Source organism: Silurus meridionalis, chromosome 24, assembly GCF_014805685.1.
Source record: "Silurus meridionalis isolate SWU-2019-XX chromosome 24, ASM1480568v1, whole genome shotgun sequence".
Lineage (NCBI taxonomy): Eukaryota > Metazoa > Chordata > Actinopteri > Siluriformes > Siluridae > Silurus > Silurus meridionalis.
This window is the reverse complement of record NC_060907.1, coordinates 10,824,412-10,849,029: the sequence shown is the minus strand read 5'-3', so window position 1 is coordinate 10,849,029 and position 24,618 is coordinate 10,824,412. Positions and strand designations below refer to the sequence as shown.

Here is a 24,618-nt window from a genome sequence, read left to right as displayed (position 1 = left end):
AAAGAAGGATTTACCCAAATCAGTTCACATCCATTCCATCTAGTGAACTGAGAACTGTGATTGGTTTCCATTTGTGCAGTCTTGCATCTGTAAAGCTGGTGTCCATGAATCATTTTATACCTCACATTTCTTTCTCTCAAATCATTTTGTGTTATGTTAAGCATTTAGCATTTCATACTTGACTGTAATTCATTTTAAAAGCTCTATTTCATTCTTTAGGAACCAACTAGCTTTAAAGTTCTTGGTTCCTTAGTGGGTGTCTTTCTTACTGTGCTCCAGGAGGCTTTATCCTGTGACTGTCATCTCCAGTTTTCCTAGATTTAAACGCATATACTGTACGTGTAAAGCTGCATTGTGACAATCTTTTTATTATTGTACATAACAGTAATCATGTCACTGTTACTAATTTTGACCTGAACTCAAATAGATTTATCATGTTTCTGAAGGTTAGTAATGTGTTTGAAATGAAGGCATACATTAAATGCAGACAGAAACCACAGATCCACTACAGTTTAAATATTTATTAAATTTAGTCTTTTCAAACATTTAGTTTGGGATTTTCTGACAGAAATTATATCATTCATTCACCTTCAGTGAATTTAAAATGCTTTATCCTAGTCACAGTTGTGGATTCAACTCCATTTATGGAGATGATAAAGGGAACATTGGGTCCCACCTCCAAAGTGAGGCCAAATGATTGCAGGACATTACAACAACATGCTGCTGCTGGTCCACAAGCAGAGCTCAATGCATTTCACTTTTAGTAATAAATAGCACTGTACCTGATACACAGTGGTGCACAGTAACAAAGTAAATGCAATCCGTTACTGTACTTAAGTAGCGTTTTCATGTATCTGTACTTTAAGTTTTTATCAATTTGGGAGACTTTTACCTTAACTTCACTACATTTCAAAGCCAAAAATCTTACTTTTTTCTCAACTACATTTTGGGAAATCAGTCGTTCCTTTTTATTTGAGTTATTCAAAATGTAACTGGTCAAAAACGTCGCAATCCACCAATCAGGGTTGAGGGATCTGTTTTAGACTTGTTTTGATTGGGGCTTGGTGGCGTTTACGTACACTAACATACAGTTCAGCATCAGTTCAACAGCAAGCAGAACATTTTGAGAGAAATAACTGACTTTCACTTGCCATTACACCCTTTATTTGTGCGATTTTTTAAAAGTATTTGAAAAAAGGTTTTGGGCTTGTGATGATTTTAATATCAATCAGTGTTTGACTCATTAATATCATTCTTTTAATAGATCGGTGTGCTGAGAGTTACATTAGAGTCTTTTCACATAACCTTGATCTAGCAAAGAGTCTTGTGACAATAATAATAATAAAAATAATATTGAAAATAAATAAAAATTAGATACTTAAGTATATTTGATGGCAAATACTTGTACATTTACTCAAATGAAAGTTTAAAGGGGCACTTTTACTTTTACTGGAGTGATATTTTACCAAGTGTATCTCTATTTTACTCAACTACATGGTTTGTGCACTTCATCCACCACTGCTGAAACATTATAAAATTTATTATCATATAACAGCATACATGCCTTGTCATATTGTATTCCCCATATGCCACAGATTTTCATTTATATGTAAATCTTTTTCATTTATAGTTTACATTAATGCTGTGTTAAGTGAGTTTCCTTTTTTCACTTATGTTACAACAGCTATAAATTGTCTATGCACAAATCTCTGTACGCCAGAAATACAGACAGCTGGTTTTAACGTGTGATTTTCCTTGAAGATGGAACTACTGTCCTATTTTTTTCTGTTCTGTAGTATGTGTTTAAATGCGTCAATAGAAAATTCAGTAAAAAATTATTTCCCTCAAACCATGGGCCAAATTTATAGCAACAAATACTTAGCAAAGATGATGGAACACCCTGCTCCAAAAACATTTGGGAGCACACCAGTGGCTAGTTTACATCAGGCATATTAAATACAATCCCTTAAATCCTCTGTGCCCTGAAATACAATTCTGTTCCTGGAACAAACACAACTGATCACATTACCCTGACTAGCAAATAGAGGTGTAGGACCTTACAGTATGTTGAATGGAGCTACACGAGAGACGAGAAAGTGTTGGAACATGGTAATCAATTGTTTCCACCAATCTGACAGGAAGTAGACTCAGGCCTTCCTCTGTTGATTATGGGGGTTGAGGGTGTAGCAGGAGGGAAGAAAGGCCACAATCAACACAATGGCAAAGAGGAAAAGGCGATGCATGGGAGAAATTTTTGTAAATCACAAAGTAAAGCAGAATGTGAAATTGTTTTTGTGTCCACAGTCTTCAATCTTTAAAAAACGTCATTGCAAGTGATTTCATCTTCAGGGTTTAGGTCATTCCCTGCATTCTGCTGGGGATGAGATACAGGCTTCTGAATGACAGCACATCAGTGATGGGGACATATTTTGTCAGAAGATACCACTGTCTCATGTGTGTTGCTATCGTGCACTTGCATTTTGCATTGCCGGGAAGCTTGTTAAAAATAGGTGGTTTATTTCGCACTCCCCTTCACTATCACATAAGGAAAAATCAACGCATGAGGCCAGCAATTAAAAATATCCCACTCAGTCGCTCCTGCTTAGCACGTGCGTCCCAGCAACCTTCACACCTCTAAAATATTATGGTGCAATTTAACTTAAACAAAGCTGACAGTTTCATTTATCACAAATGAAATTGGGGACAGCACTGAAATGTGCATATTCAACAAGACAGACATGTTTTGCCAACTGATAACTCAGCTGGCATTTATGGAAATATATGAGTAACTGTTAAGGAATCCTGCACATAAATAGCATACAGAAAACATTCCCAGTTCATGATGGAGCAGCTAGAGGATTGTGGGAAGGGGTATTCGATTTTTAAGTGTAAACATAAATGTTTACTGGTGGGGGAAGTGAGAGACTGTAAAATAAATATAAAAACATGATTTTTTAAATTTACACTTTAAATGACTCATATGTTATTTATGTTTTTTTTTTTAAAAGCTGTAATAATATTTACACCGTTTAGGCATAACATTATGACCACCTGCCTAATATTGTGTTGGTCTCCCTTTTGCTGCCAAAACTGTCCTGATCTGTGGATCATAAGCAGCATGAACTTCTCAGCAGTTTGAGCTACAGGAGCTCGTCTGTTGGATCGGACCACACGGACCAGCCTTTACCCCCCACGTGCATCAGTGAGTCTCGGCCGCCCACGACCCCGGTTTACCACTGTTCCTTCCATGGACCACTTTTAATAGATACTGACCACTGCAGACCAGGAACATCCCACAAGAGCTGATGTTTTGGAGATGCTCTGACCCAGTCGTCTAACCATCACAATTTGGACCTTGTGAACTCAAATTCTTACGCTTGCCCATTTTTCCTGCTTCCAACACGTCAACTTTGAGGACAAAATGTTCACTTGCTGCCTAATATACCCCATAATGTTTTCACTAACAGGTGCCATGATGAAGAGATAATCAGTGTTGTTCACTTGACTGCTTACAATGTCATAATCTTATGAATGGTTGGTGTACAGTACATTTGCTTTTTGACAATTAAACCCACACTGATGGAGGTTCCTAACCTTTTATGATTGTCCCAAGAGTGTCCCAAATATTTCAGTATGACTCACATTGATCTTATCATAAAAGTGGGAAACTTTGGTTTGTCTCTATTCTGACATTTGTGTGTCTCAGTCTGACAATATGTGTCTGTTTTTTTTCTCTAACCTTTTTTATGATTTAAAAAGAGGGGTTCAGGTGTCAGTTTTCAGGAGAGGGGTACTGATTTGGCATTTGAGCACAACCATTATCTGAGACAGTCAGCGTCATGAAAAAATAAAGAAAAGAATCGACACGGACAAAGGCAGAGAAAAAAAGCACCAAGAGGTTTTCCACTTTTTCCTTTGTCTACAGTACTTGACACATTTGTTAGCTTTTGAGTGGGCTAATCCTCCCACTAGCACCAAGGAAAACAAAAGGATGAGGACATAAAGAAACGCTTGCTTTTCCAATACGATTAGCAGGTACTAGCAACACAGGTCTTGAAAGTTCAGCTGAGTTTAGTAGAGGTCAGTGGGTTCGGGACAGTCTCACTGTGAATGTATGTAACAAGAGGTTGTCTGGAAAATAACCAGTTGTTTTTATTTTTGTTCTATTAATGGTGTATTTCAGTCTCACACCAAGAGTTTTGTAGTAAAGGATGTACATCCATTGCAATTAATGTTGATGAATATGAATCTATGAATTGATTAAATAATGAATACATTCTTTTATTTTATATTGTCACATCAAAACCTGTTATGAGTGCATGGTTTGGCCAACATTGTTAACACCCTTACTAACAGGGGTACTAAAGGATGGAGAAAGCATTTTATCACTGTCCACATGACCAGGAGTGGAGAAGCATGATAAACAAGGTGTCTAGACTCATTGGAGGCATCAACGACAGCAAGAGTGCCGTGGTCACACTTCAACTCTTGTACTCTTTTTTCTTTTTTTTTTTTAAAGTATAGATGCATAAAGATATTCAGTGTGTGTTTGATGAGCAAACTTTAAACTTATTGAATAAAGCTCAATTCATGTATCAATCTGTAAAGGACATACGTTTCCATTGTTACCCAAATCCAAATTAGTGCTCATAATTCTACAAATAAAAAAGAGAAACAAGTAATTAAAGATGTTAATGAAAGACTAGTTTTTATTTCATTAGATATTTCAGTAGTCATGTTTCCTGTTTTGTTAAACAGAGAAGTGTTCACTAACAAAAACAATGAGAGGCTAGTTTTAGCAAGTTCTAATTTATTATCTGTGGGAAAAAATGGTTTACTGTATAGTGTACTTTTAAAAATGCTGTAATTAAGCAGATAATAGACAGAAAACTGTCTATGTATGTATGTATTATGTATTTAATACCATAACTAATACTGATGCTGCCCTTATGTTAGATTGTTTGTTGACTGTAAGTTTCTGTATTGTTTTTACTAGTCACCAGTAACAGTATTTTATTGCTTGAAAGAATTTGAATGAGTAAAAAAGAGAAAAAAGCTAATGTCTTCAAAAAGCAAGCATTGCATCATAAATTTTTTCCATCAAACTACATTTTGCAGCTGTTAGGCTGATACTAGAGTCTCACACATTATCAGATACAATACCCGTTATTTGATTTAAAGTTTGTTATAATTTGCAGGTGTCATTTGTATTTAAGTAGTAACTGCACTGTGAGTGAAAAGGATCTATTTATCTATTTACATTCATAGTCCTTAGGTAGTTATAGCAAATATTAGCCATCTACAGTAGGTAGTTTAAAAGACCTTTTGTTTAAATGTACCCTGGATCACAGATCTTATTAAAACTATAATCATTTATTACATTTAATAGCATAGCAATTTATGTTTAGCGTAACTGAGCAGTTGAGGGTTTAGGACCTTGCTTAGGGGCCCATGAATGGTTGCTTGGTGGTGCTGGGATTTTAACCCAATCTGAAGGCCAGTGTGAGCTGCTACCTTCTACTTGCCATTTTGCAATTACTAAACCAACAAGCTCAGCACAAAGCAGAGTTTCTGTCACCACCACAAATGTGTGAAAATGTTTCCCACTTATGTTGCAATGATTTATCAATATTTAAGATGGTTCATTTATTAATAAATGGCACCATTAACTAATTATACGTTTACATTTAATAAAATTAACAAAACTACTAAAACAAATGTATTTAATTAGATTTATTTATTTTATTTAAAACTAATTTAATTGAATGAACAAAACTACCAGCCTCGTTTTCTTTGGCAGAAAAAACTTGTAATGGTGTCAAAAACAAAAGATGCCAATGCATCATTATGAACAGCAATTTATCACTGAAATCATATTGACCTCATACAATCCGCTTACACTTATACTCCTTCCATACTGTAAATAAACAGCTATTTTCACAAAGCTTTACCATATTGCAATATTTTGACTACAGTACAATGTTTATATTGAAAATCTGAGAAAATATGAGATTTTAACATTACTTTTATGTAAACTGAGCTATTAGAAAGAATGTGTTAATTTCATATGGTATCATCTGTAAATATAATAGAATAATAGAAAAATGTTTCACACTACTATAAATACATCATTTTTTAAAAATTAGGTAGAAATACTTTTTAGATGTTATTGTTTACTAGATTAGTGTAATGTATGTTCATAATTCATGTACAACGTGTATCTTGAGTAAGCCGAAATCATTTTCATGAGACTCAGACCTTTAGGTGGAACACTCAATGTTTTCCCAATTGCAAATCTTACTTCCTGTTCTGATGTTGAGATAAAAGAAATAGTGTACCATGCAAACGGGGGGCATTGTGGCTCAATAGAGGAAGGAGGAGGAGAACAAGAAAGTGAGGGAGACTGAGAGGGAGGAGTGCTAGGAAGTGCAGAGCAGAGGAGGAGAAAAAATGTTTCCTGGTATTTCTTCCAATGTCCCAATGCCTGTTGGTGCATTCTGGACCACAGGCTTGAAGCAGCTGTTCTTGTTCATCGTTTGATAGGGATCTTGTACCATCTGATTATATCTGTCTTCCTCCGGACGAGTCTACACCTTCATTCAGCCACTCAAGACACTGAGATCCTAGAGTTGTTTTTTCTTAGTAAAGAACAAGGGAAATAAAGCAAAGGATTTATCCTCAGGTGTAGTAAAGGAGACCATCTAAAATTCTGTTTCTGCAAAGAGATCAAGATACCTTTTGGCACATAAAAGACAAGTCTGCCTTCAAGAACATCAGGACTTTTAACGCTCACCAAGGTTGAAAAAGACGAAACAGCAGAAAGAAGGAGAACTGACTCCTCCAAATTAACCCAAGTGAGAACTTTGATTTTCATTCTCCCCTGAGGTATCAAAACCCAGACTTATCCATCAATCTGAGGATCACAAGGCCTTTGAAGGAAACAATTTAAAGGACAAGAGCAAGCCAGGGTCAATCCACGTTTCCCAGGCTTTTGCCAGCACATCGTTCTTCTAATCAAGAATAGAGACATAAAAAGCCCACTGGACAAATTCTGTCCATCTTTTATACAGTAGACAGCTGCACTTCAAGAACATTTGACCTCCTGGCACTATCTGCAGGCAACTCCTGATCTTTATAATAAAGCACATCATCACAAAGGTAAGAGATAGGATAATCTTGGAGATTTTACATTGATATTTTACTTTCAAAAAAGCTTTCTGAAAGTGTGGCAGCCTGGAGCAGTTTTGCTATGAATCCAGAAACTACATATTCATAAAGGTATTAGCTAAAAAAAACTCTTTTCAGATGAAATTAGCAGGTAAATACGTGTCGTACAGGTAGACTAACCTTAACATATGTAAGTTATATATATATATATATATATATATATATATATATATATATATATATGCTTGCTTCCAGTTTGCTTTGTCTACAATGCTTTGTCTTTGTATGCTGTACTATTCTGATTTCTGTGGAAATCCACTAGAACTCTCGGCCCCTGTTCCCATAAATCTTCTCCAGCATCCAGTGCCCTATGCACAAACAAGGTCCTTAAAGACATGATTTGCCAGGTTTGGTATTGATGAGATTGAGTGGCCTGCACAGTTCAACTCCACTGAACACCTTTGGGATCAACTGGAATGCTGACTGTGTGCCAGGCCTCCTCGCCTGACATCGGTGCCTGACCTCACTAATGCTCTTGCTAGTAAATAAGTGCACATCCCCACAGTAAAAAAAGTCTTCCCAAAAGAGTGGAGGTTAATATAACAGCAAAGAGAGGGCTAAATATGGCATGGGCTGTTCAACACATATGGATGTAACTGGTCAAGTGTCTACTTTTGCCTATATATGTATGTATATGTGATACGTATGTTTAAGTATAATCTCAACCTAGAATAGATTGAAAACAAATGTTATAAACCAATAATTACTATATTTATGCATGCAAATAAGTTTTCTTAAAAGTGATTCTCTAGTTTCAGAAGTCAAGTTCAATCATGATTGACACATAGGTCTGTGTGTGAGGATTATACACACATTTATACGATATATATACAAAAAGTCTGGGACAAACAATGCAAAACTGGTAGTAAAATGAATAATGGATACTGAATTAAATATGCCTGTTTTAAAAAATTTTTTGTTTTGGTACTGCACTTATGTAGAAAGCTGTAAGCTAGTGAAAGCTTTAATATAAAGTGAATACGATACAGAATAGAGAAACACAAAAAGGTAATTACTAACAAATAATACAGACTATATAAACCTATTAAGGCTTGACAGCATGAATTTATATTTACCAATTCACACTTAAATTACTCAAGGATTCAGATTAGATCATATAAGTGAACAATACCTGCATTTCATTCTTACATGATATTTTATATGTGAATCAGTATGAGTTTCCGTTAATTGGTGTAATCTGATTTTGGCTTTGGGTCAAGATTGTTCATGTATTTCAATTGACATTGTAAGAAGAGGCACACATCTGAAAATAGATGCTGTGTCATTATATTGTAACAATTCTCAAGAGAATACTTCAAAACATCACACACACATACACATACCTTGTTTTAACTACACCCTACAACTGTGTGTATTTAGTTTGGTTCTATTGTAATTAGTAATCAGACACCATAGTGCTATTTAAATCGGTATCTCATTAATTTGCCAAAAACTCACACTCACACAGACGTCTTCTTATAACCTCCAAATCTTTCCTATGTGCAGTTGTTTTTCTCTGAAAGGGTTTTGGATGGAGAAGGCAGCACTATGTATATATTTATTAGAGTAGTATATCTGTGTTTGAAAGTATAAGGAAAATGTTTTTGGAAATCTTTATGACTTGCGTTAGGGTTTAGCTACAGAAGGATGGGTCAAGATCTATTTTCTTATTAAAGCTCCATCTCATGCCACTATGCTGTTCAGGTCAAGTCAAAATCTACCACTTCCTGTTTACACAATCTTTCCTTATCTAAAAAAGACTGCAGATGCAGAAGTGTTCAGCTACTCCCTAAATAATTATCGTGCCGCATACAATATAAAAAAAAAAGTAATTCTAATCCAGGATGTTTTTTTTGTGATCTTACTCGTACATTCATTTACGTCTATAATTTATATAATATTTCTATCGAAAACATTTTCATCAAATACGGTTCAATGTTTACATGGTTTCAACTTTGCAATGTCAAAACCATTTGCATGACTAAAGTCGAAAAGTTCTACATTCTAAAAGTTATTTTCCTCCAACTTATTGTAACACAATCATTGTTAAGTGGCAAAGCGTCTCTTTTAGCTCATGTTCCTTGTTACGATGATCTTAATTTTACAATGTTTTTGAAAAGCTGGGCCTATAAATAGTCTAATGTTCTGGAAGACATTCCTCTAAACAGCTGGGTAGGAGAGATGACTACTCTCTGCCCTGGCAATCAGAACGACGCTAGCTAATCATGGACATCGTTTAGCTCATGTATACAAATGTGTGTGATGAGTGAGCTTTCCTCAGAATGTGTTTAGCTGCACTGGGACGTAGCATGAGCAGTAAATTCCAGATTATCTAAGTAGGAGGAATCATTAAATTGACCAAATTGGGTGAAACTAAAATCTCACTAACAAGTAAATATACAATATTGTGAATTTTTCTGATTGTTTTTCTTCATTCTAATCGGTTTATACCACCAGAATGTTGTCTAAATATTATCATGATACATAACCAGGTAGTTGTCTTGACATCAAAACAACAACCTAAAAAGAACGTGATAAAAATACGATAAACCGCAAACTCAAAATATACATTATATTTCCAGTTGCACACCCAACCCCCCACCACCCACCTGGACAATCTTTCGATGTCGAAGGGAAGTTAGCATGGGTGACCACTGCATCTATGGACCTTCATATTTCCTGTTGCTTTGTGCTTTTTTCAAAATAGCTTGAATAGCACATATTGAAAACCCAGCCTGCTTTGAAATCTTTGCCTGGAACAGACTTTTCTGATGCCTTATTTCTACCTTGTGTCGTAGTTGTGCTCAGTCTTGACCTGTGGTATATAACCTGTGACATGAAACACTTTAGTAGCAGAGTTTGGTTATTCCAGTTTTATTGCTATAATTCTATATTTATTCACATCTTTCTAATATTTTAGTTAAAACATGAGCATTTTTATATGCCATTTGTACACATCAACTCACTGTTAAAACATTTCACTTGCTAAAAAGCAAACATTTCTATATTTGTTTTGTCAGCCTGAGAATGATGTGTGAACAACATTCTCACAACATCGTAAAGCAAATCTTATTTTTGGATTGTCCCAGTCTAGCATTATTGGTAGGCATTTTTTATTAATATTTAATATTCTGAATATTCTCATCATTTATTCTCAGACCATGAATATGAGTCAGAGGCTAAAACAGGGTTCATTTAAGCCCAACTATTTTCTCAAGTATTGTGTTCCCTTCAAGTGTACTTTACTGTGTCTATTGTCATTGCCATGATTCCAACCTAGACAAACAGAACACGGAAGGGCCTAGTTTCTCTGCTGCTGTTTTCAGAATACTGTTTCAGCACATTGCAGCCCCCCATTCCTATCTACAGTCTCTCTTACTGCAAAAAAAGAGCATTGTTCTCTTTCTGAAGGGTAAACAAGTAAAGGAGATGGGTGTGAGGTTCGCCCTCTTCCTCCCCTTGATGGATACGGATCATAAGTATGCTGCTCTGGTTCTGAGCACATTATAGAAAAAGCTGACTGAGAAAACATTTTTCTGAAGACAGCTTCTTATGTTTTAGAGGTTTTTTTTTTCTTATGACCCTTTTCAACATATATATTGACTTCTGTGGATGGGAAACCTTTATCTTGCTACTGTAAGTAACAGCTACTTAATAGTATTCAATACACAACTATATACCAGTGTATGTGGTCATTTATTGTGGAGTCACTCAGTGAGAAAACTTGCTTTAGTACTGTGTATTTATGGCTTGAGAATTAGAGAATGGTTCACATGTTGCTTGTGCCAAGTGTATTGTATAACAGTTATGTTTTCTTTAAACAGAAGGCTTACATTTACATGGGCTCTTTGTTTTTAAGTGCTAAACGTTGCCCTTTTTGGCCTTACCGTCTCTAACCCTGCTAGCTTCCTTTTAAGTGCTGTGTAAGAGGGAAATATATTGTTTGAGATTGCTTCCTCCAATGGGAGTGGCAGAACAGTAGCTCTTATCCCCACATATGGAGGCTCCAAGTGGGTTTCCGTGTCACCAGTCTGTCTGCTGGATGGTTCCGCTGCCACGGTTAGAGTTTCTGTAATAATATCTTAAGTATCTTAAGGGTGAGTTCATGACTCTGATACCATTTGTGTCCCACTGATAATACAGTTACAAATAAGTATCTGCAATGCACAGATACAAAAACAATTTGTGACATGGCTCTCACGACAAACATTAGTAAAACATATTTACAACTGTTGAAAAGCATTTGGTCCCATGTACAGCCAACTTTAACTGTACTACACCTCAAATTTGATTATAAAATACTTTATTGGGAATCCATTTAACATGCTTGAAATATCTTATACAGTGAGTCATCTATTTATAAGTTATAATACTGAAACAACAAATACTTCATTACTGTATTTAAGTTGATTTTTCTGGTATCAGTACTTTGGTATATTAAATTTTTTACACAAATATCTGTACTTGTGTATATCTACTTCTTACATTTTCAGAACAGACTCGTTACTTTAGTTGTAATCTATTTGGTGACGTGATCGATATTTTTTCTTCTCATTGCGCACCATTTTTAGCCCATCAACCTATTTCCTGTCATTGCGTGGCTTTTTCAATCTATCATTTGTGTATCATTTCCTGGCTCTCACACATGACAGACGTAGGTTAGTTTATGAAGATAGCAATGAGCAAAGCAGAAGGCTACAAGAAGTATGGGGTTAACGTGGATGAGACAGAGGAAGTCAGCCATGTACACAAACAAATTGTTGTAAGTGCAAATAGTTGGAAGGTATAAGCTGTCCTTTGCTTATTTAAATTTCTATAAGACTTGTAGTAAAGATCTTGCTTACAATATATTGGTAAAATTTTAGAGTTCAGATACATTTTGGGACATTTCTATACGGTTGCCTAAAAGAATAAAGTATAGGAGATGTCCAAGCTTCAAATCTACATGGTACACACTATTTAAATGATTTTTTTTTAAATTACAAAAAACATGCAAGTATGTCTATTTTATGTCCCTATATTTAGATGGTCCATTTGGGAAGAGTGAAAGTATGGGTTTGAGAGTAGTTATGCCAAACTGTTCCCACCAACTCCCTTGAGGAGAAAAACAAACTTTCCACTGAGAAAGACAGAGACATTAGGGGGGTTATTTCCTACATTGAAAGTAGTGTAAAGTCAAAGGCCAAACACTGGTGATGCTTTCCTGCCACAAAAGCAGCAATGAAATCCAGTGTACAGTACAAGAGATCTCTCAAAAATGAAACATTCCAGTCCTAAGAAATTTGATACACAACCTAAGATAATTGACACTGCTCCCCATTGACAGCATTCATGAAGAGAAGTAATACAGAATATGCCAGTTGTCTTGAGAGTTTGTCACTGGTCATGAATTCCAAAAAATTTGCAATGCCTTTCTCCTATCCACTTTCCTCTAATTTATGACAGACCTGTGTGAGTTGTTAATAGTTATACTATTATGATGGTTTGTTCAAAACTGAAACTGTGTGACTGACTGGAAAAACTCATCAGATCAGTCACAGTGGGATTGGTGGACCTTGTTTGAGATTGCATACCTCTCGGTGCATGGTGAACTGCTTATTTATTATTCATATTGCTTTATATCATATTTTATAAATTTGTCACTATTTTTCTGTTCAAGAAAGACATTCAATTGTACCTTTGCAACTCATATACATTAACTGCTGGGTACAAAGTAAAAGTCACTGTGGCTACTTACTCTTTACCGGAAATACGATTTGTAGTGTGCCGAAATACGATCCGATTTTTATTGCCTTGTTTTGCGCATGCGTGGAAAAACCCTGACACTTACTGGTCTTCGCTAACGCTAGTGATATGGATTCTTTCGCGTTTTTAAATTTAAAATTGTTTTTTTTTAATATGTAAACTGTTGATGTTCACAAATGTTAATAATAATAATAAACTGCATTAATAATAAAAAAAAAAAAACAAGCAATTTTATGTTTTGCATTTCTTCCCCTCTATCAATCACTATAATGCTATCTGTCATTCATTTTAGTAATGTTATCACACTAGCATTGTTTCAGGGACCCGACATGAGTAATATCATATGTGTACTTAGTATTATCTGTTTTAATTTGAAAACACCCGGCTAATTCCCTCTAAGAGGATGTGTCACTTACAAAACAGAATCCAAAAGCAACCCGACTTCCAAATTCAGACAGGGAATGATACGCCCTTTGACATATTTGACTATGTGTTTATTTTTAGTTAAGACGTCTTTGAAATGGTCAGACTACTTCCCACAGTCATGAGCATGTTAATGTATGGGAAAATTTCTAAGTGCACAGGCACTATATTAAGACAGAAAAACACACAGAAAAACACACAGAACGGAGATGGCATGGTCCATTATTGCTACTTACATGGTGACACACTTGCTGTGTGACAGCGTAACACTAGAACAAAACAATAAAATAAAAATTTAGAAAGTTGTTGTTCTTGGGAAGACGTTCCTAAGAAGTTGTTAGATATCATTTAAAACCTGTTTTATTTGCACTCTTAAAAAATGGTTCCTCTGAATAGTTGTAAGATTTATAAAAGGATTTTTACTTTAAATCCTATAAATTACTTTAGGATTTAATGGCCTCTTATTGGGTTTGTTAGATACATTGCCCTCTATATGTTTATATCTAATATTTGCATATTGCTCTAAAAATATCTCTATTAAAAAAACCTAGTTTTTTTATGTTCATGTTGGTGCAAAGATTCAGGTAAGATGCTTCAAGGACAAACAAACACAATGTTTGTTAAAAGGAACACATAATGCTATGCTATGCATTGACATGGACACAGTCTCAAGCAGTGTCACAGTGAGTAAGTTGGTAGCTTAGTGGTTAAAACATTGGCCTTTGGATTTGAAGGTTGTGAGTTTAAATCCCAGGCAGACCAAGCTGCCACTCCTGTGCCCCTGACCAAGGTGCTTAACCAAATAGCTGTATGAATGAAATGAACTAAAGAAAGTCATCCTGGACAATGGCATCTGCCAAAGGACATAAATATAAAGTCATGTTACACTTCCTTTGTTGATTATTAATGTATTTGATCTCATTTTATAGGAATCTATTTCCACTATTAAAACTAATGTTTCTTCTGCATCTCTCAAGCAGAACTCCCCTAATTGCTTATGGCCGATTGGAGCTTGCTGGGTAATTTCTTAGAAGAGGTGCAAGAGCACTCGACCTCGGTTGGAAAGGTGTGGCTCACCATCCTCTTCATCTTCCGTATCCTGGTGCTGGGTACTGCGGCAGAGTCATCGTGGGGTGACGAGCAGGAGGATTTCACATGCGACACGGAACAGCCAGGTTGCGAAAATGTTTGCTACGACCGCGCCTTCCCCATTGCCCACATACGCTTTTGGGTGCTGCAGATTGTCTTCGTATCCACACCTTCACTTATCTACATGGGCCATGCCATGCACATTGTGCGGACGGAGGAGAAGAAGAGGCAGAAGGCGCAGGAAGCTCAGGTAGCTGATAGTGGAGGAGGTGGAGGAGGTGGTGGTGGTGGTGGTGCAGAGAAGTACCCAGAGGAGGAAAGGAACTGTCAAAAGGATGATTCTGGAGTAAGAAAATTGCATCTGAGGGGTGCTCTTCTGAAAACCTACGTCCTAAGCATCATGATTCGCAGCCTAATGGAGGTCGTCTTTATCGTTGTTCAGTATGTGATATATGGAATCTTCCTCGAGGCACTATACATGTGCAACGGGCCTCCTTGTCCACATACGGTCAACTGTTACATTTCACGGCCTACTGAAAAAAATGTCTTCATTGTGTTCATGCTTGTAGTGGCGGCCGTGTCTCTGTTTTTGAGCATCGTCGAGCTCTATCACTTAGCATGGAAGCAGTGCAAAAGATGTATCATAGAAAACCAGGCCAGAAAGTATCAAAGATCCAATACGACATTGGCGATAACTACTGCTTCTCCAGAACCTTCCACACCAAACCGAGCCTGTACTCCACCACCCGATTTCCATGAGTGCCTGGCAACATCCACTCCACCTTCACACATATTCCAGACTAAAATACACACACACACCCACACACATCCAAGCTGTCCATCATTTACCAACCACCTGGTGTACCAGCAGAATTCTGCCAACATGGCAACGGAGCGTCACCGTGATCATGACAGCATAGAGACTGAAGATTTTCTCAAGATGAGCTTTTCACAAGAATCAACAAACTTGCCCAATATGTGTGTTCCACCCACACTGCTGAACAATGGATTCTTGAGTGACAAACGACGGTTCAGCAAAAGCAGTGGAGCCAGCAGTAGAGTGAGACCAGACGATCTGTCCGTATAGTCTTTGGCCCTTAGGTAGGCAGCCATGACATAATGGCAAAATTTACTGTAAAGAAGCAGTAAGTTTTGTACTTTAAACAAAGTAAACATTACGATTATACCACAATTCATCTAATACATAAAATATACAGTAGCTTGCATACACAGATCAGGCATAACATTATGACATTATAACACCATGACTGGTGAAGTGAATAACACTGATTATCTCTTCATCATGGCATGTTAGTGGGTGGGATAAATTAGGCAGCAAGTAAACATTTTGTCCTCAAACTTGACGTATTAGAAGCAGGAAAAATGGGCAAGCTTAAGGATTTGAGTTTCACAAGGGCCACATTGTGATGGTTAGACGACTGGGTCAGAGCATCTCCAAAACTACAGCTCTTGTGGGCTGTTACTGGTCTGTAGTGGTCAGTATTTAACAAAAGGAACAGTGGTGAACCGGCGACAGGGTCGTGGGCGGCTGAGACTCATTGATGCACGTGGGGAGCGAAGGCTGGTCCGTGTGGTTCTGATCCAACAGACGAGCTTCTGTAGCTCAAACTGCTGAAGAGGTTCATGCTGTTTATGCTGGAAATAATGTTATGCCTGATATGTACATTTCAGATACTACTTTACATTCACAGGACAGTATTATGATGCACAGAATCCTAAGTTTGTACATTCATATGTTAAAATCTTGTAAGCAACACTGGACACACTTTATTTAGGCTGATAGTCTGTCATAGGATGCCATGCACACACACATATATACACACACACAGACACATTTACACTTGAGCTCAGTAAGTCTGCCTACTTGAATGTTTTTAAGAAATGAGAAAAAAGGAACGTTCAAACCAGGGGCCCAAAAAACTTTTTTTGCTGCGCCATTATTTTGCTTTGGAACCCTTAACTGTGAACAGATTAAGTGGAATCTATTTCTCCAGATCCACATCACACATCCCAAAGCTTAAAATAAGCTGAAGTTTATTACAGATATCACTGTTGCAGGTTTTAACGCATCATTTCAAAATGTAGACATCAAATGTTTTACAAGCTGCATTTGATTTACCTCTTTTTTTGCAGTATTCTCTTTCAAAAACCAATCCTTGTATGTCTCCTGACCCAATATCACTATTATGCAAATGTTTTTATTTTTTTTATCCAACTATCAAAAGCTACAAATTTTGTTTTCCATATGTTAAATATTTGTGTGAGTGAATTAATATTAGGTTGTTTATTCTCAGATTCTTTATTATTTTAAAGCATAAACAGATGAAAATGCTGACTTTAAAACACACAGATCAGGCATAACATTGACATTAAAACATCATGACTGGTGAAGTGAACAACACTGATTATCTCTTCATCATGGCACCGGTTAGTGGGTGGGGTACATTAGTGAACATTTTGTCCTCAAACTTGACGTGATAGAAGCAGGAAAATTGGGCAGCGTAAGGATTTGAGTTCCACAAGGGCCACACATTGTGATGGTTAGACGACTGTGTCAGAGCATCTCCAAAACATCAGCTCTTGTGGGATGTTCCTGGTCTGCAGTGGTCAGTATCTATCAAAAGTGCTCCAAGAAAGGAACAGTGGTGAACCGGCAACAGGTTAATGGGCGGCTGAGGCACAAAGATGCAGCTGGGGAGCAAAGGCTGGTCTGTGTGGTCCGATCCAACAGACGAGCTCCTGTAGCTCAAACTGCTGAAGAGGTTCATGCAGGTCAGGACTGTTTTAGCAGCAAAAAAACAACAGAATATTAGGTAGGTGGTCATAATGTTGCCTCCATAAAAAGTTTTTTTCTTCAGTTATCTCACTCCAAAATGATGTTTTATGTATGTACATTTTCTGCTCAAGGTGTTCATTTAAGGTGTTAATTTATGTTGTCTCATGCAGCGCCTTGGACCCGGGAAACGTTGTTTCTGTGCTGTATATTGTTGGAATGACAATAAAAAATCACTTCACATAATTTTACTAATTTTATCCATTCAAATAAACAGACCCATTTGTCTTGGTAGTGTTATAGCATACATTTACATTCCTTCTCGAACACATCCACTACAACTCAGATTAACTGTTAATTGGCTTAGTTCGAATTGTGCTATTCAACTTTACCAAAGAGTTACTTCAACCACTAGATGGCAACAATTTTCAGCGTCCCATTTGCTCAAACACTGAGTGTAAGTAACCCATATTTATCCAAATTCCCCTGCAATGCTTAAAAGGTCATGTATGCTCATCTGTCCAATGAAGCTTTCATGATCAGGGACTCCTTGGCCAGGGGAAAAATGACATGCCTGTGTTTCTGCAGCTGCTAAATAATCATACCATGTCCTAAAATTAGGCCTGTATGCCATTTGTCCCCTATGCCTGGTAATTATCGAAATAAAGAACTGAAGCTTGGGAGCAGCACAATGGGAATGTCACTAATCGATGTGTGTTTAGGACGCATGCGTGGGAAAAAAAGCCGTGCAGCATTTAAACCGAAAACAGATTAGGCATCGACAATGGACTAGGACTGGAAGACGGATTAGAGTGCAATATGCTAACTATTAAAAATAATCAACAGTAATCAAGGGTTGTTGTATGAATGTTAAGTGGATAAGAAGTAAAAGTACAGCATGTGTTCATTGTATTAAATGTGTGTTAACCACCGACACTTTACTGCACATCAAGACAATTTCATTTAGTCACATCCAGAATCCGCCAGCAGATGGCGGTGTAGTACTATTTACATTCACAGTAAAAAAGGACACCGTACTGCCTGACACTTTATACCAAACAATATATTTTATTTGTCTTCCAACACCACAGCCCAGCCTTAGGAAGTGGTTCAGTACCAAATTCAATGGAGTTACACATGACAAGCATCAACACAGGAGGGCTGGGGACATGAGGACAACCTATTAGCTTTTTTTTTTTTTCTGTTGTTTTTCCATCATTTGTTTTCTACAAAAAAAGGAAAGAAAAGAAAGAAAGAAAAACAAAAAAAAGTTCACCATCCCATCAGTAATCCAGCGCTGCACTGTGTTGCTGTCATATGTGGCTAAAACAATTCAATTTAACCGTTTCCCCTTCCACATCTTCCCAGGTATCTGGCATTGTGGTTTGTATTTGAGACTTCATGGCTCTGGCAATTGATGTAATGGTGATATTGAGTGCATCTTCCCAGGATATGAAGTGCCATGGTCCAGCATACAGACAATTCCAGAACATGTACCAGAAACCACGCTGACAGCAAACATCAAATTACTGTTTTTACAGCCGTTGTCAAAGTGTTTTTCTCTACAATAAAAAAAAAAAAAAAACGAGTAAAGGAAAAAACACTTCTTATTCTTTACAATTCATTTTTGTTTGTGCTTGTTTTTTAATAATACTATGATCTGTATGAGGTCTTAGTTTGGTTTTATCATACATGGGAGTAGCAAAGGAAATTAAATTTAAAATATTCTGTACGCCTCCACGGTACACAGTATTTTTGTGGTGGCGTTTGTTGCACCATATTGGCTACCAACAGCCACCTCACAAAAACCCTCCCCCTTTACAAATGTAAATGAAAAACAAACAAAAAAAACCTATAGAAGTCACTGGTAAAATCCCTTTAACAACACAAGTACAGTACACACATACAAAGAGCATTTCATGACTCAGAGGAAAGTGATGCGATGAGATGTAAACATACAGCCAAGATGGTGCAACTTGTGACAAAATGTCCCTTGACTTTTTTTTTGTTTTCGTTTTCATTTCCATTACTGTTCATTCAGCTTGGATTCTGTCTCCAACCACATTTGCCAGTCAGTTATCCGCCTCCTTTTGACTTTTCAACATAAATGTACAACAATAAAACGCTACTTTGAGGTCATCCTTTAACTTGGTTTGCTGTTGGCTTTGTATGTGACCTCGCTCATATTTACTATGGCCACACAATGTCAGGCTAATAAAAAAAACAAACTTAAGCCGAGTGTCTCTGAATCCAAATACATTCCCAATGTTCCAAAAAGAAATTCATTCCGTTGCAAATTATGCCAAATCTGGATTTAACTGTGGAGAGCGTGTTGTAGTGTGCAGACATACCGATCACCTCTTAGCACTCCACCTGCAAAATAAGCTCCATCCTCATGACTGAGGACTCCCTCTTTACACATCCAGGTGTCTTGTAGGCATGTGGGTATGCGTACACATCAGCCATGTCCTATCAAAGTGTACACAAGAATTGTCCGAATATTCACACATTGTTCATCAGAAAACACACCCACACACAGCTCATTTTGTTTCCTTTTATATAAAAAGTTCTTATTTTCACAGGTTTTACAGTATCTAGAGTGTTCGGTGATTTTGTGGCAGAGGCTTGTCAGTTCCTTGTAGCAGCTCAGAACATTATATTCCCAGGGTTCCCAGGGCCTGAATTAAACCCCATTCCGAGGTCTGCTGCCATCCCCCGAGGCCTCATCTGAGGCGGCATCATCATAGTCTGTTGAGGTCCACCCATCCCTTGTAGTGACATCATCATATTAGGGGAGCCTACAGGGCCAGGATGGCTGTACATAGGCCTCTCTTTGCCTTGCATCATACCTGGGCCTCCCATCATACCTGGCTGCTGGCTCGGTGACAACATCCTGTGCTGGGGTCCCATCATTCCTTGACCCATAAAGCCTGGTGGCCGCATGGGGTTGTGACCAGGATTCCCCATTGGCATGTCCTGAGGCCCCATGTGTCCAGGGCCTGGGGGACCTCCCATGCCCTGCATGGGGATACCCATCCTTGGGTTACCCTCCCCAATCATCCCCTGCATGTGGGGAAAGCCAGGAGGGACAGAAGAGTGAGGTGGCTTTACGCCTGGGGCCTCTCCTCCACGGGGAAAGTACGACAGAGTCTGGCTGGGTTTCTCTGAGGGGATAATGCGCGAGAGGTCAAATTCTGGAATTCCAGAGGCACCCGGCCGCATCACCTCATGTAAATCTGAGTCATTGAAAACGCCCGGCATGTTATTAAACTCTTGGCCCCCAGATGTGTTAGGTTTGCACATTCCCGGTTCTCCACCAGGCCCATGGGCCATGTTTCCCATTCTTGCAATTGGACCTCCCTCTCCCTGGAAGCCCATTCCATGTGGGAAGCCACCCTGAGGCCCAGGACCATTGTGAGGAAATGGCATCTGCTGCGGTGGTGACTGCCCAGGAGGAAAGCCCTGCCCTCTGTGAGAGAGAACCATACGACCTTGGGGCATCATCTGGTTGTTACCCATGCCTGGGTCTTGGGAGACTGGCGGCATCATCATTCCATGAGACATCATGCCAGGACCTATGGGCCCAGAGTGAGGGGCCATGTTAGGTACCAGAGGGTTGGGTGAAGGCATTTGGTTTGGCATGCCATGAGAAAGAGGCTGGGATCCCATGGTGTTCATTCCCATAGGGCTGAGCGAAGGCATGGGCCCAGATGAGTTGGGGGTCATCATGCGTGGGTGGCCTTGGTGGTGGTTTCCCATACCTGCAAGAACGATCAAAGAGGGAAATTAGACAGTATTTCAAATACATGTTTTTTTTTACTTTGTGTTCAAAAATATTAAATAATTGATAACAGGTGTTCACGGTCACAATCCTTTGACTATAAACAGATCGATACAATCCTTTTCTGATGGTGCAGTACAGATATAAAAATGGAAATGCAGTAATCATAGGATCTAAAATGCACTCTGCTTAATCAACCTAAATGCAGATTTTATTGATGGCTGCATCTTTAACATTGTTGCGAAAGCTTACTGTATGATTTATTCGATCTTTGAGTTATTAAACAGGACGTAAGTAGAACCCGCCAGATATGCATTTTGTCACCCTCTATTTGCAATTTCTCTCAAAAACATATGACTGCTTGCAAAAAAAATCCATCTAAACATTTAAGCAAAACAAAAATAAACTGAACCATTTAAGAATCTGCAATAAAGTAAAATGAATTTCAGCTTACAGTATAACGAATGCATTAGGAACAATAAAATGTTTATGCTTCCAACTTATATACAGAATGGTGAATAATCAAAGAAAGCAAAGCATATAGTACTTTATTGAGGTGCTGGGCCTCCATCAGTCACTAGAACAATAATTAAATCATCTCAAACCGCACTGGAGAGAGGAACACCATTCTAACATATCCGCATAGTTGATGTTTTGATGGTTACAAAGAGCTAGCTAACATGCCAGTCCAAAATCGTCCACAAACATTGAATTAGGTTGAGATCTGGTGACAATGGACGGCAAAAAATTGCTCCCTAAATTTGTCGCCAACTGCATACAAGTCAAACATTAATACAGTCTTACCAGGCATACTGTTGTTCATGGATGGAAGGTTAGGCGATCTTGCAGGTGGCGAGTCATCATCTGAGCTAGCCACAGTTTTAATGGCATCATGATAAAGGGGTGTGGAGCTGGGCATAGCAAACTTGGACATACGTGACATCATGATTGAGAGAGGATTCTGCGATAGCGTAGGTTCTGGTGGCATGGTGTAAGGACTGCTGGATGGAAGACTTCCTGGGACATTTATGGAGCCAGGCTGGCTGGTAGAACTACTGGAAGGCGGTGCCGATGGAGGAGCATTTCCACCTGGAGAAAATGAGCAGAGAGCTCAGTAACGATGCAAACAACAGTAATACTGACATCGATAGAATGAAGATGGACTTTTCTGCAAATGTTAATACACTCTATAATAATTGTGATGAATTCATAAATATTTAACAAAGAACATAAAACAGAATGACATACCTTGCTCCACATTGCCCATCATATTTGGTGAGGTCATACTAAGAGGAGGTTTATTTTGGGGGATCCCGGGACTCTGCATGGGCGGCTTGGGTGAGGATGTCCAGCCAGGGGAAGGGGCAGGAAGTGATGGCGACTTCATATGCACAGGTGATGCCCCTGCTGAACCCATCATTGGGGGGGACTTGATGGAAGCTGCTGCTGCAGCTGCAGCAGCTGCTGCCGCTGGCTGCCCGCTAAGCATGCTGGCTAACTGTGAAGGTGTCTGTGGAGACTTAAGGTTACCCGAAGGAGAGCCTAGCATGGGAGACTGGACCTGCCGCAAGGTGGGGGACTTAAGCGGGTTTACATTGGGTGAATTGGCTGGACCAGACTGGACACTTAAGTCTGAGGGTTTGCGACCCATGTTCCTCTGGTTAGATGGGGGGCCTGAGCTATTTACAGACTGGTTAGGAGGTAAAGGGGGCATATGACTGAGGCGACCGTTGCCACCTACATTGCCTCCTCGCTGATCAGTGACAAAAGGTGGTTCACCTCTGGGACCTCTTTGAATACCAGGCCCCTGAGGGCCCATGACTGGGAATTGCCGGTTTGGTGCCATGTTAAAGTCACCTGGATGAGGCTGGTCAGGAAATGGAGGCCCCTGCATCATCTTCTGCTGTGGAGCCATGGCCTCAGACATGGGACCTCCACCATGCCTCATTTTCATAATCTCTTCTGGACTCATGTTCATCTGTTGTTCTCTCATCTTGGAAGCCATCATCTGAGGACTGGGCCCCATGTTGACATTGAGATTGCTAGGTCCCATTCCAAACTCACCAATGTCACGCCCCAAACCTTTCACAAACTCCATCCTTGAAGAGGGGCTCATGGGACCTTCACCTTGCATTCTGGGAAACATCATCCCACCTCCATTGCCGGGCTCCCCGGGTCTTTGGGTACCCATTACTCTGTTCATTTCCATCATCATGGTTTGTGGTAGACCCATTCCTTGCTTGTCACCCATGCCTTGATGGAACATTGCTTCTTGTACAGACTGAGGGTTAGGGAATCTCTCCACACGCCCACCTGGACCTCCAAACATCCCCTGACCTGGTGGAAACCCCCTTCCATCTCCCATTTTAGGCATATCGTCAGGCCAATTCATGCCAGGCCTGGGCATGGGGTTAGGCCCCCCCTCCATATCAGGGTTCATCATTCCAGAGAAACCTGGCATTCTTTGCATGTGTGGATGCATTCCCCTAGGGCCCATGTTCATTTGCTCAGGAAATGGCTCTGGGGCCCCAGGGCCCCACATTTCACCAGGATTCATTTGATAGGGAGGCGGTGGACCACGCATCATACCCCGTGGTCCACCCTGATGAAGCATCATGTCCCCTATTTGCCTGTGCTGCATTTGTTCATTTTTGCGCTTCTTTTCCTCATAGAATTCCTGCTGTAACTTCAGCCAAGCCATCTGCTCCGGTGTCATGTGGTCACCATGTTCACCACCAGGTCCTGGATGTGAATTCATGGGGCCCTGACCTTGTGTATTAGGCCCAAGATCCTCTGGTGAAAAAGGCATGTCCCTGGGTCCTGGTGGGCCAAAGGGAGGTCCTTCTGGGCGTGAACCCCCTGGACCACCAGGTTTTCCCAAGCTCTGAGACTGAGCAATCATAGCTTGAAGTGGTCCCTGTTCAGGCTTCTTGGGACCACCTTCCATCATCGAAGCATTTAATGGGGGTCCACCCATATTACCCTGCCCCATTGCAGCCATGTCTTTGTCATCTGGGAAAAGCATGCGTTGAATGTCACGCAAAGTCTGTAGGGAGCGCTCTCGATGCTCCAACTGCTCCTGGGAAAGACCCTCTGAGTTGTCCCCCATACTAGACATGATCTCATGGGCAAGCTGCTGCTGGTGCTGTGCTGATAATTTAACATCTGCTCCTTTGGGCAGCTCAAGGGACGAGAAGCCCTGCTGAGGGCCAGCATTTGGAGCTTGATTGGGAGCCTGACAACCAGGTGTCCCTGCAGGATTACTACCATCATGTGATCCAGCACTGTCCTGAGGACTGCTGCTCGGGAGGCTCTTAGAGTCCATGCCTCCTGACGGTGGGCCATCCTGAGTGAGGCTGGCTGGTTTAGCCACTTGGGCTCCTTGCTGAGGTTGACTTGGTTGTGCTGAAGATTGCTGCTGTGGCTGGCCTTGCTGTGCTGCTTTGGAGGATGTTTGATGGTTCTGGTCAGAAGAATGAGAAGACTGCTGCTGTTGAGATTGTGCCCCTTGCTGCTTGGGGTCATTCCTGTGTGGCCCGAGTTGATTGTTCTGGAAAAG

General features: G+C 39.4%; 2 protein-coding genes across 7 annotated transcripts in view; one reads left to right on the top strand and one right to left on the bottom strand.

Moving 5' to 3' along the window:
* Positions 1 to 6,427: 6,427 nt before the first annotated feature.
* On the top strand, positions 6,428 to 16,038 carry gja5b (gap junction protein, alpha 5b). Of its 2 annotated transcripts, none has more exons than XM_046837127.1 (2): positions 6,428 to 7,158; positions 14,373 to 16,038. In XM_046837127.1, exon 2 carries the CDS (start codon positions 14,393 to 14,395, stop codon positions 15,569 to 15,571), a length of 1,179 nt encoding a protein of 392 aa, XP_046693083.1. In that variant the 5' UTR covers positions 6,428 to 7,158; positions 14,373 to 14,392; the 3' UTR covers positions 15,572 to 16,038. The 2 variants fall into 2 exon arrangements, with proteins under 2 accessions (XP_046693083.1, XP_046693082.1); XM_046837126.1 differs by having other exon boundaries at positions 6,429 to 7,158; positions 14,376 to 16,038.
* Positions 16,039 to 18,323: 2,285 nt separating this feature from the next.
* The window catches only part of bcl9 (BCL9 transcription coactivator), a 63,868-nt gene continuing 57,573 nt past the window's right edge, over positions 18,324 to 24,618 (bottom strand). For all 5 annotated transcript variants that reach the window (XM_046837124.1, XM_046837123.1, XM_046837125.1 and 2 more), the window contains 3 exons: positions 22,308 to 24,609; positions 21,864 to 22,148; positions 18,324 to 21,039 (listed from right to left, as the gene is read on the bottom strand). In XM_046837124.1, coding sequence (XP_046693080.1) covers positions 19,925 to 21,039; positions 21,864 to 22,148; positions 22,308 to 24,609 — 3,702 coding nt within the window. In that variant the 3' untranslated portion in view covers positions 18,324 to 19,924. The remainder of the gene's footprint in view (positions 21,040 to 21,863; positions 22,149 to 22,307; positions 24,610 to 24,618) is intronic.

Bases quoted from the DNA above. Each gene is read 5' to 3' on its own strand.
- gja5b (XM_046837127.1), top strand. From the start codon at position 14,393: ATGGCCGATTGGAGCTTGCTGGGTAATTTCTTAGAAGAGGTGCAAGAG.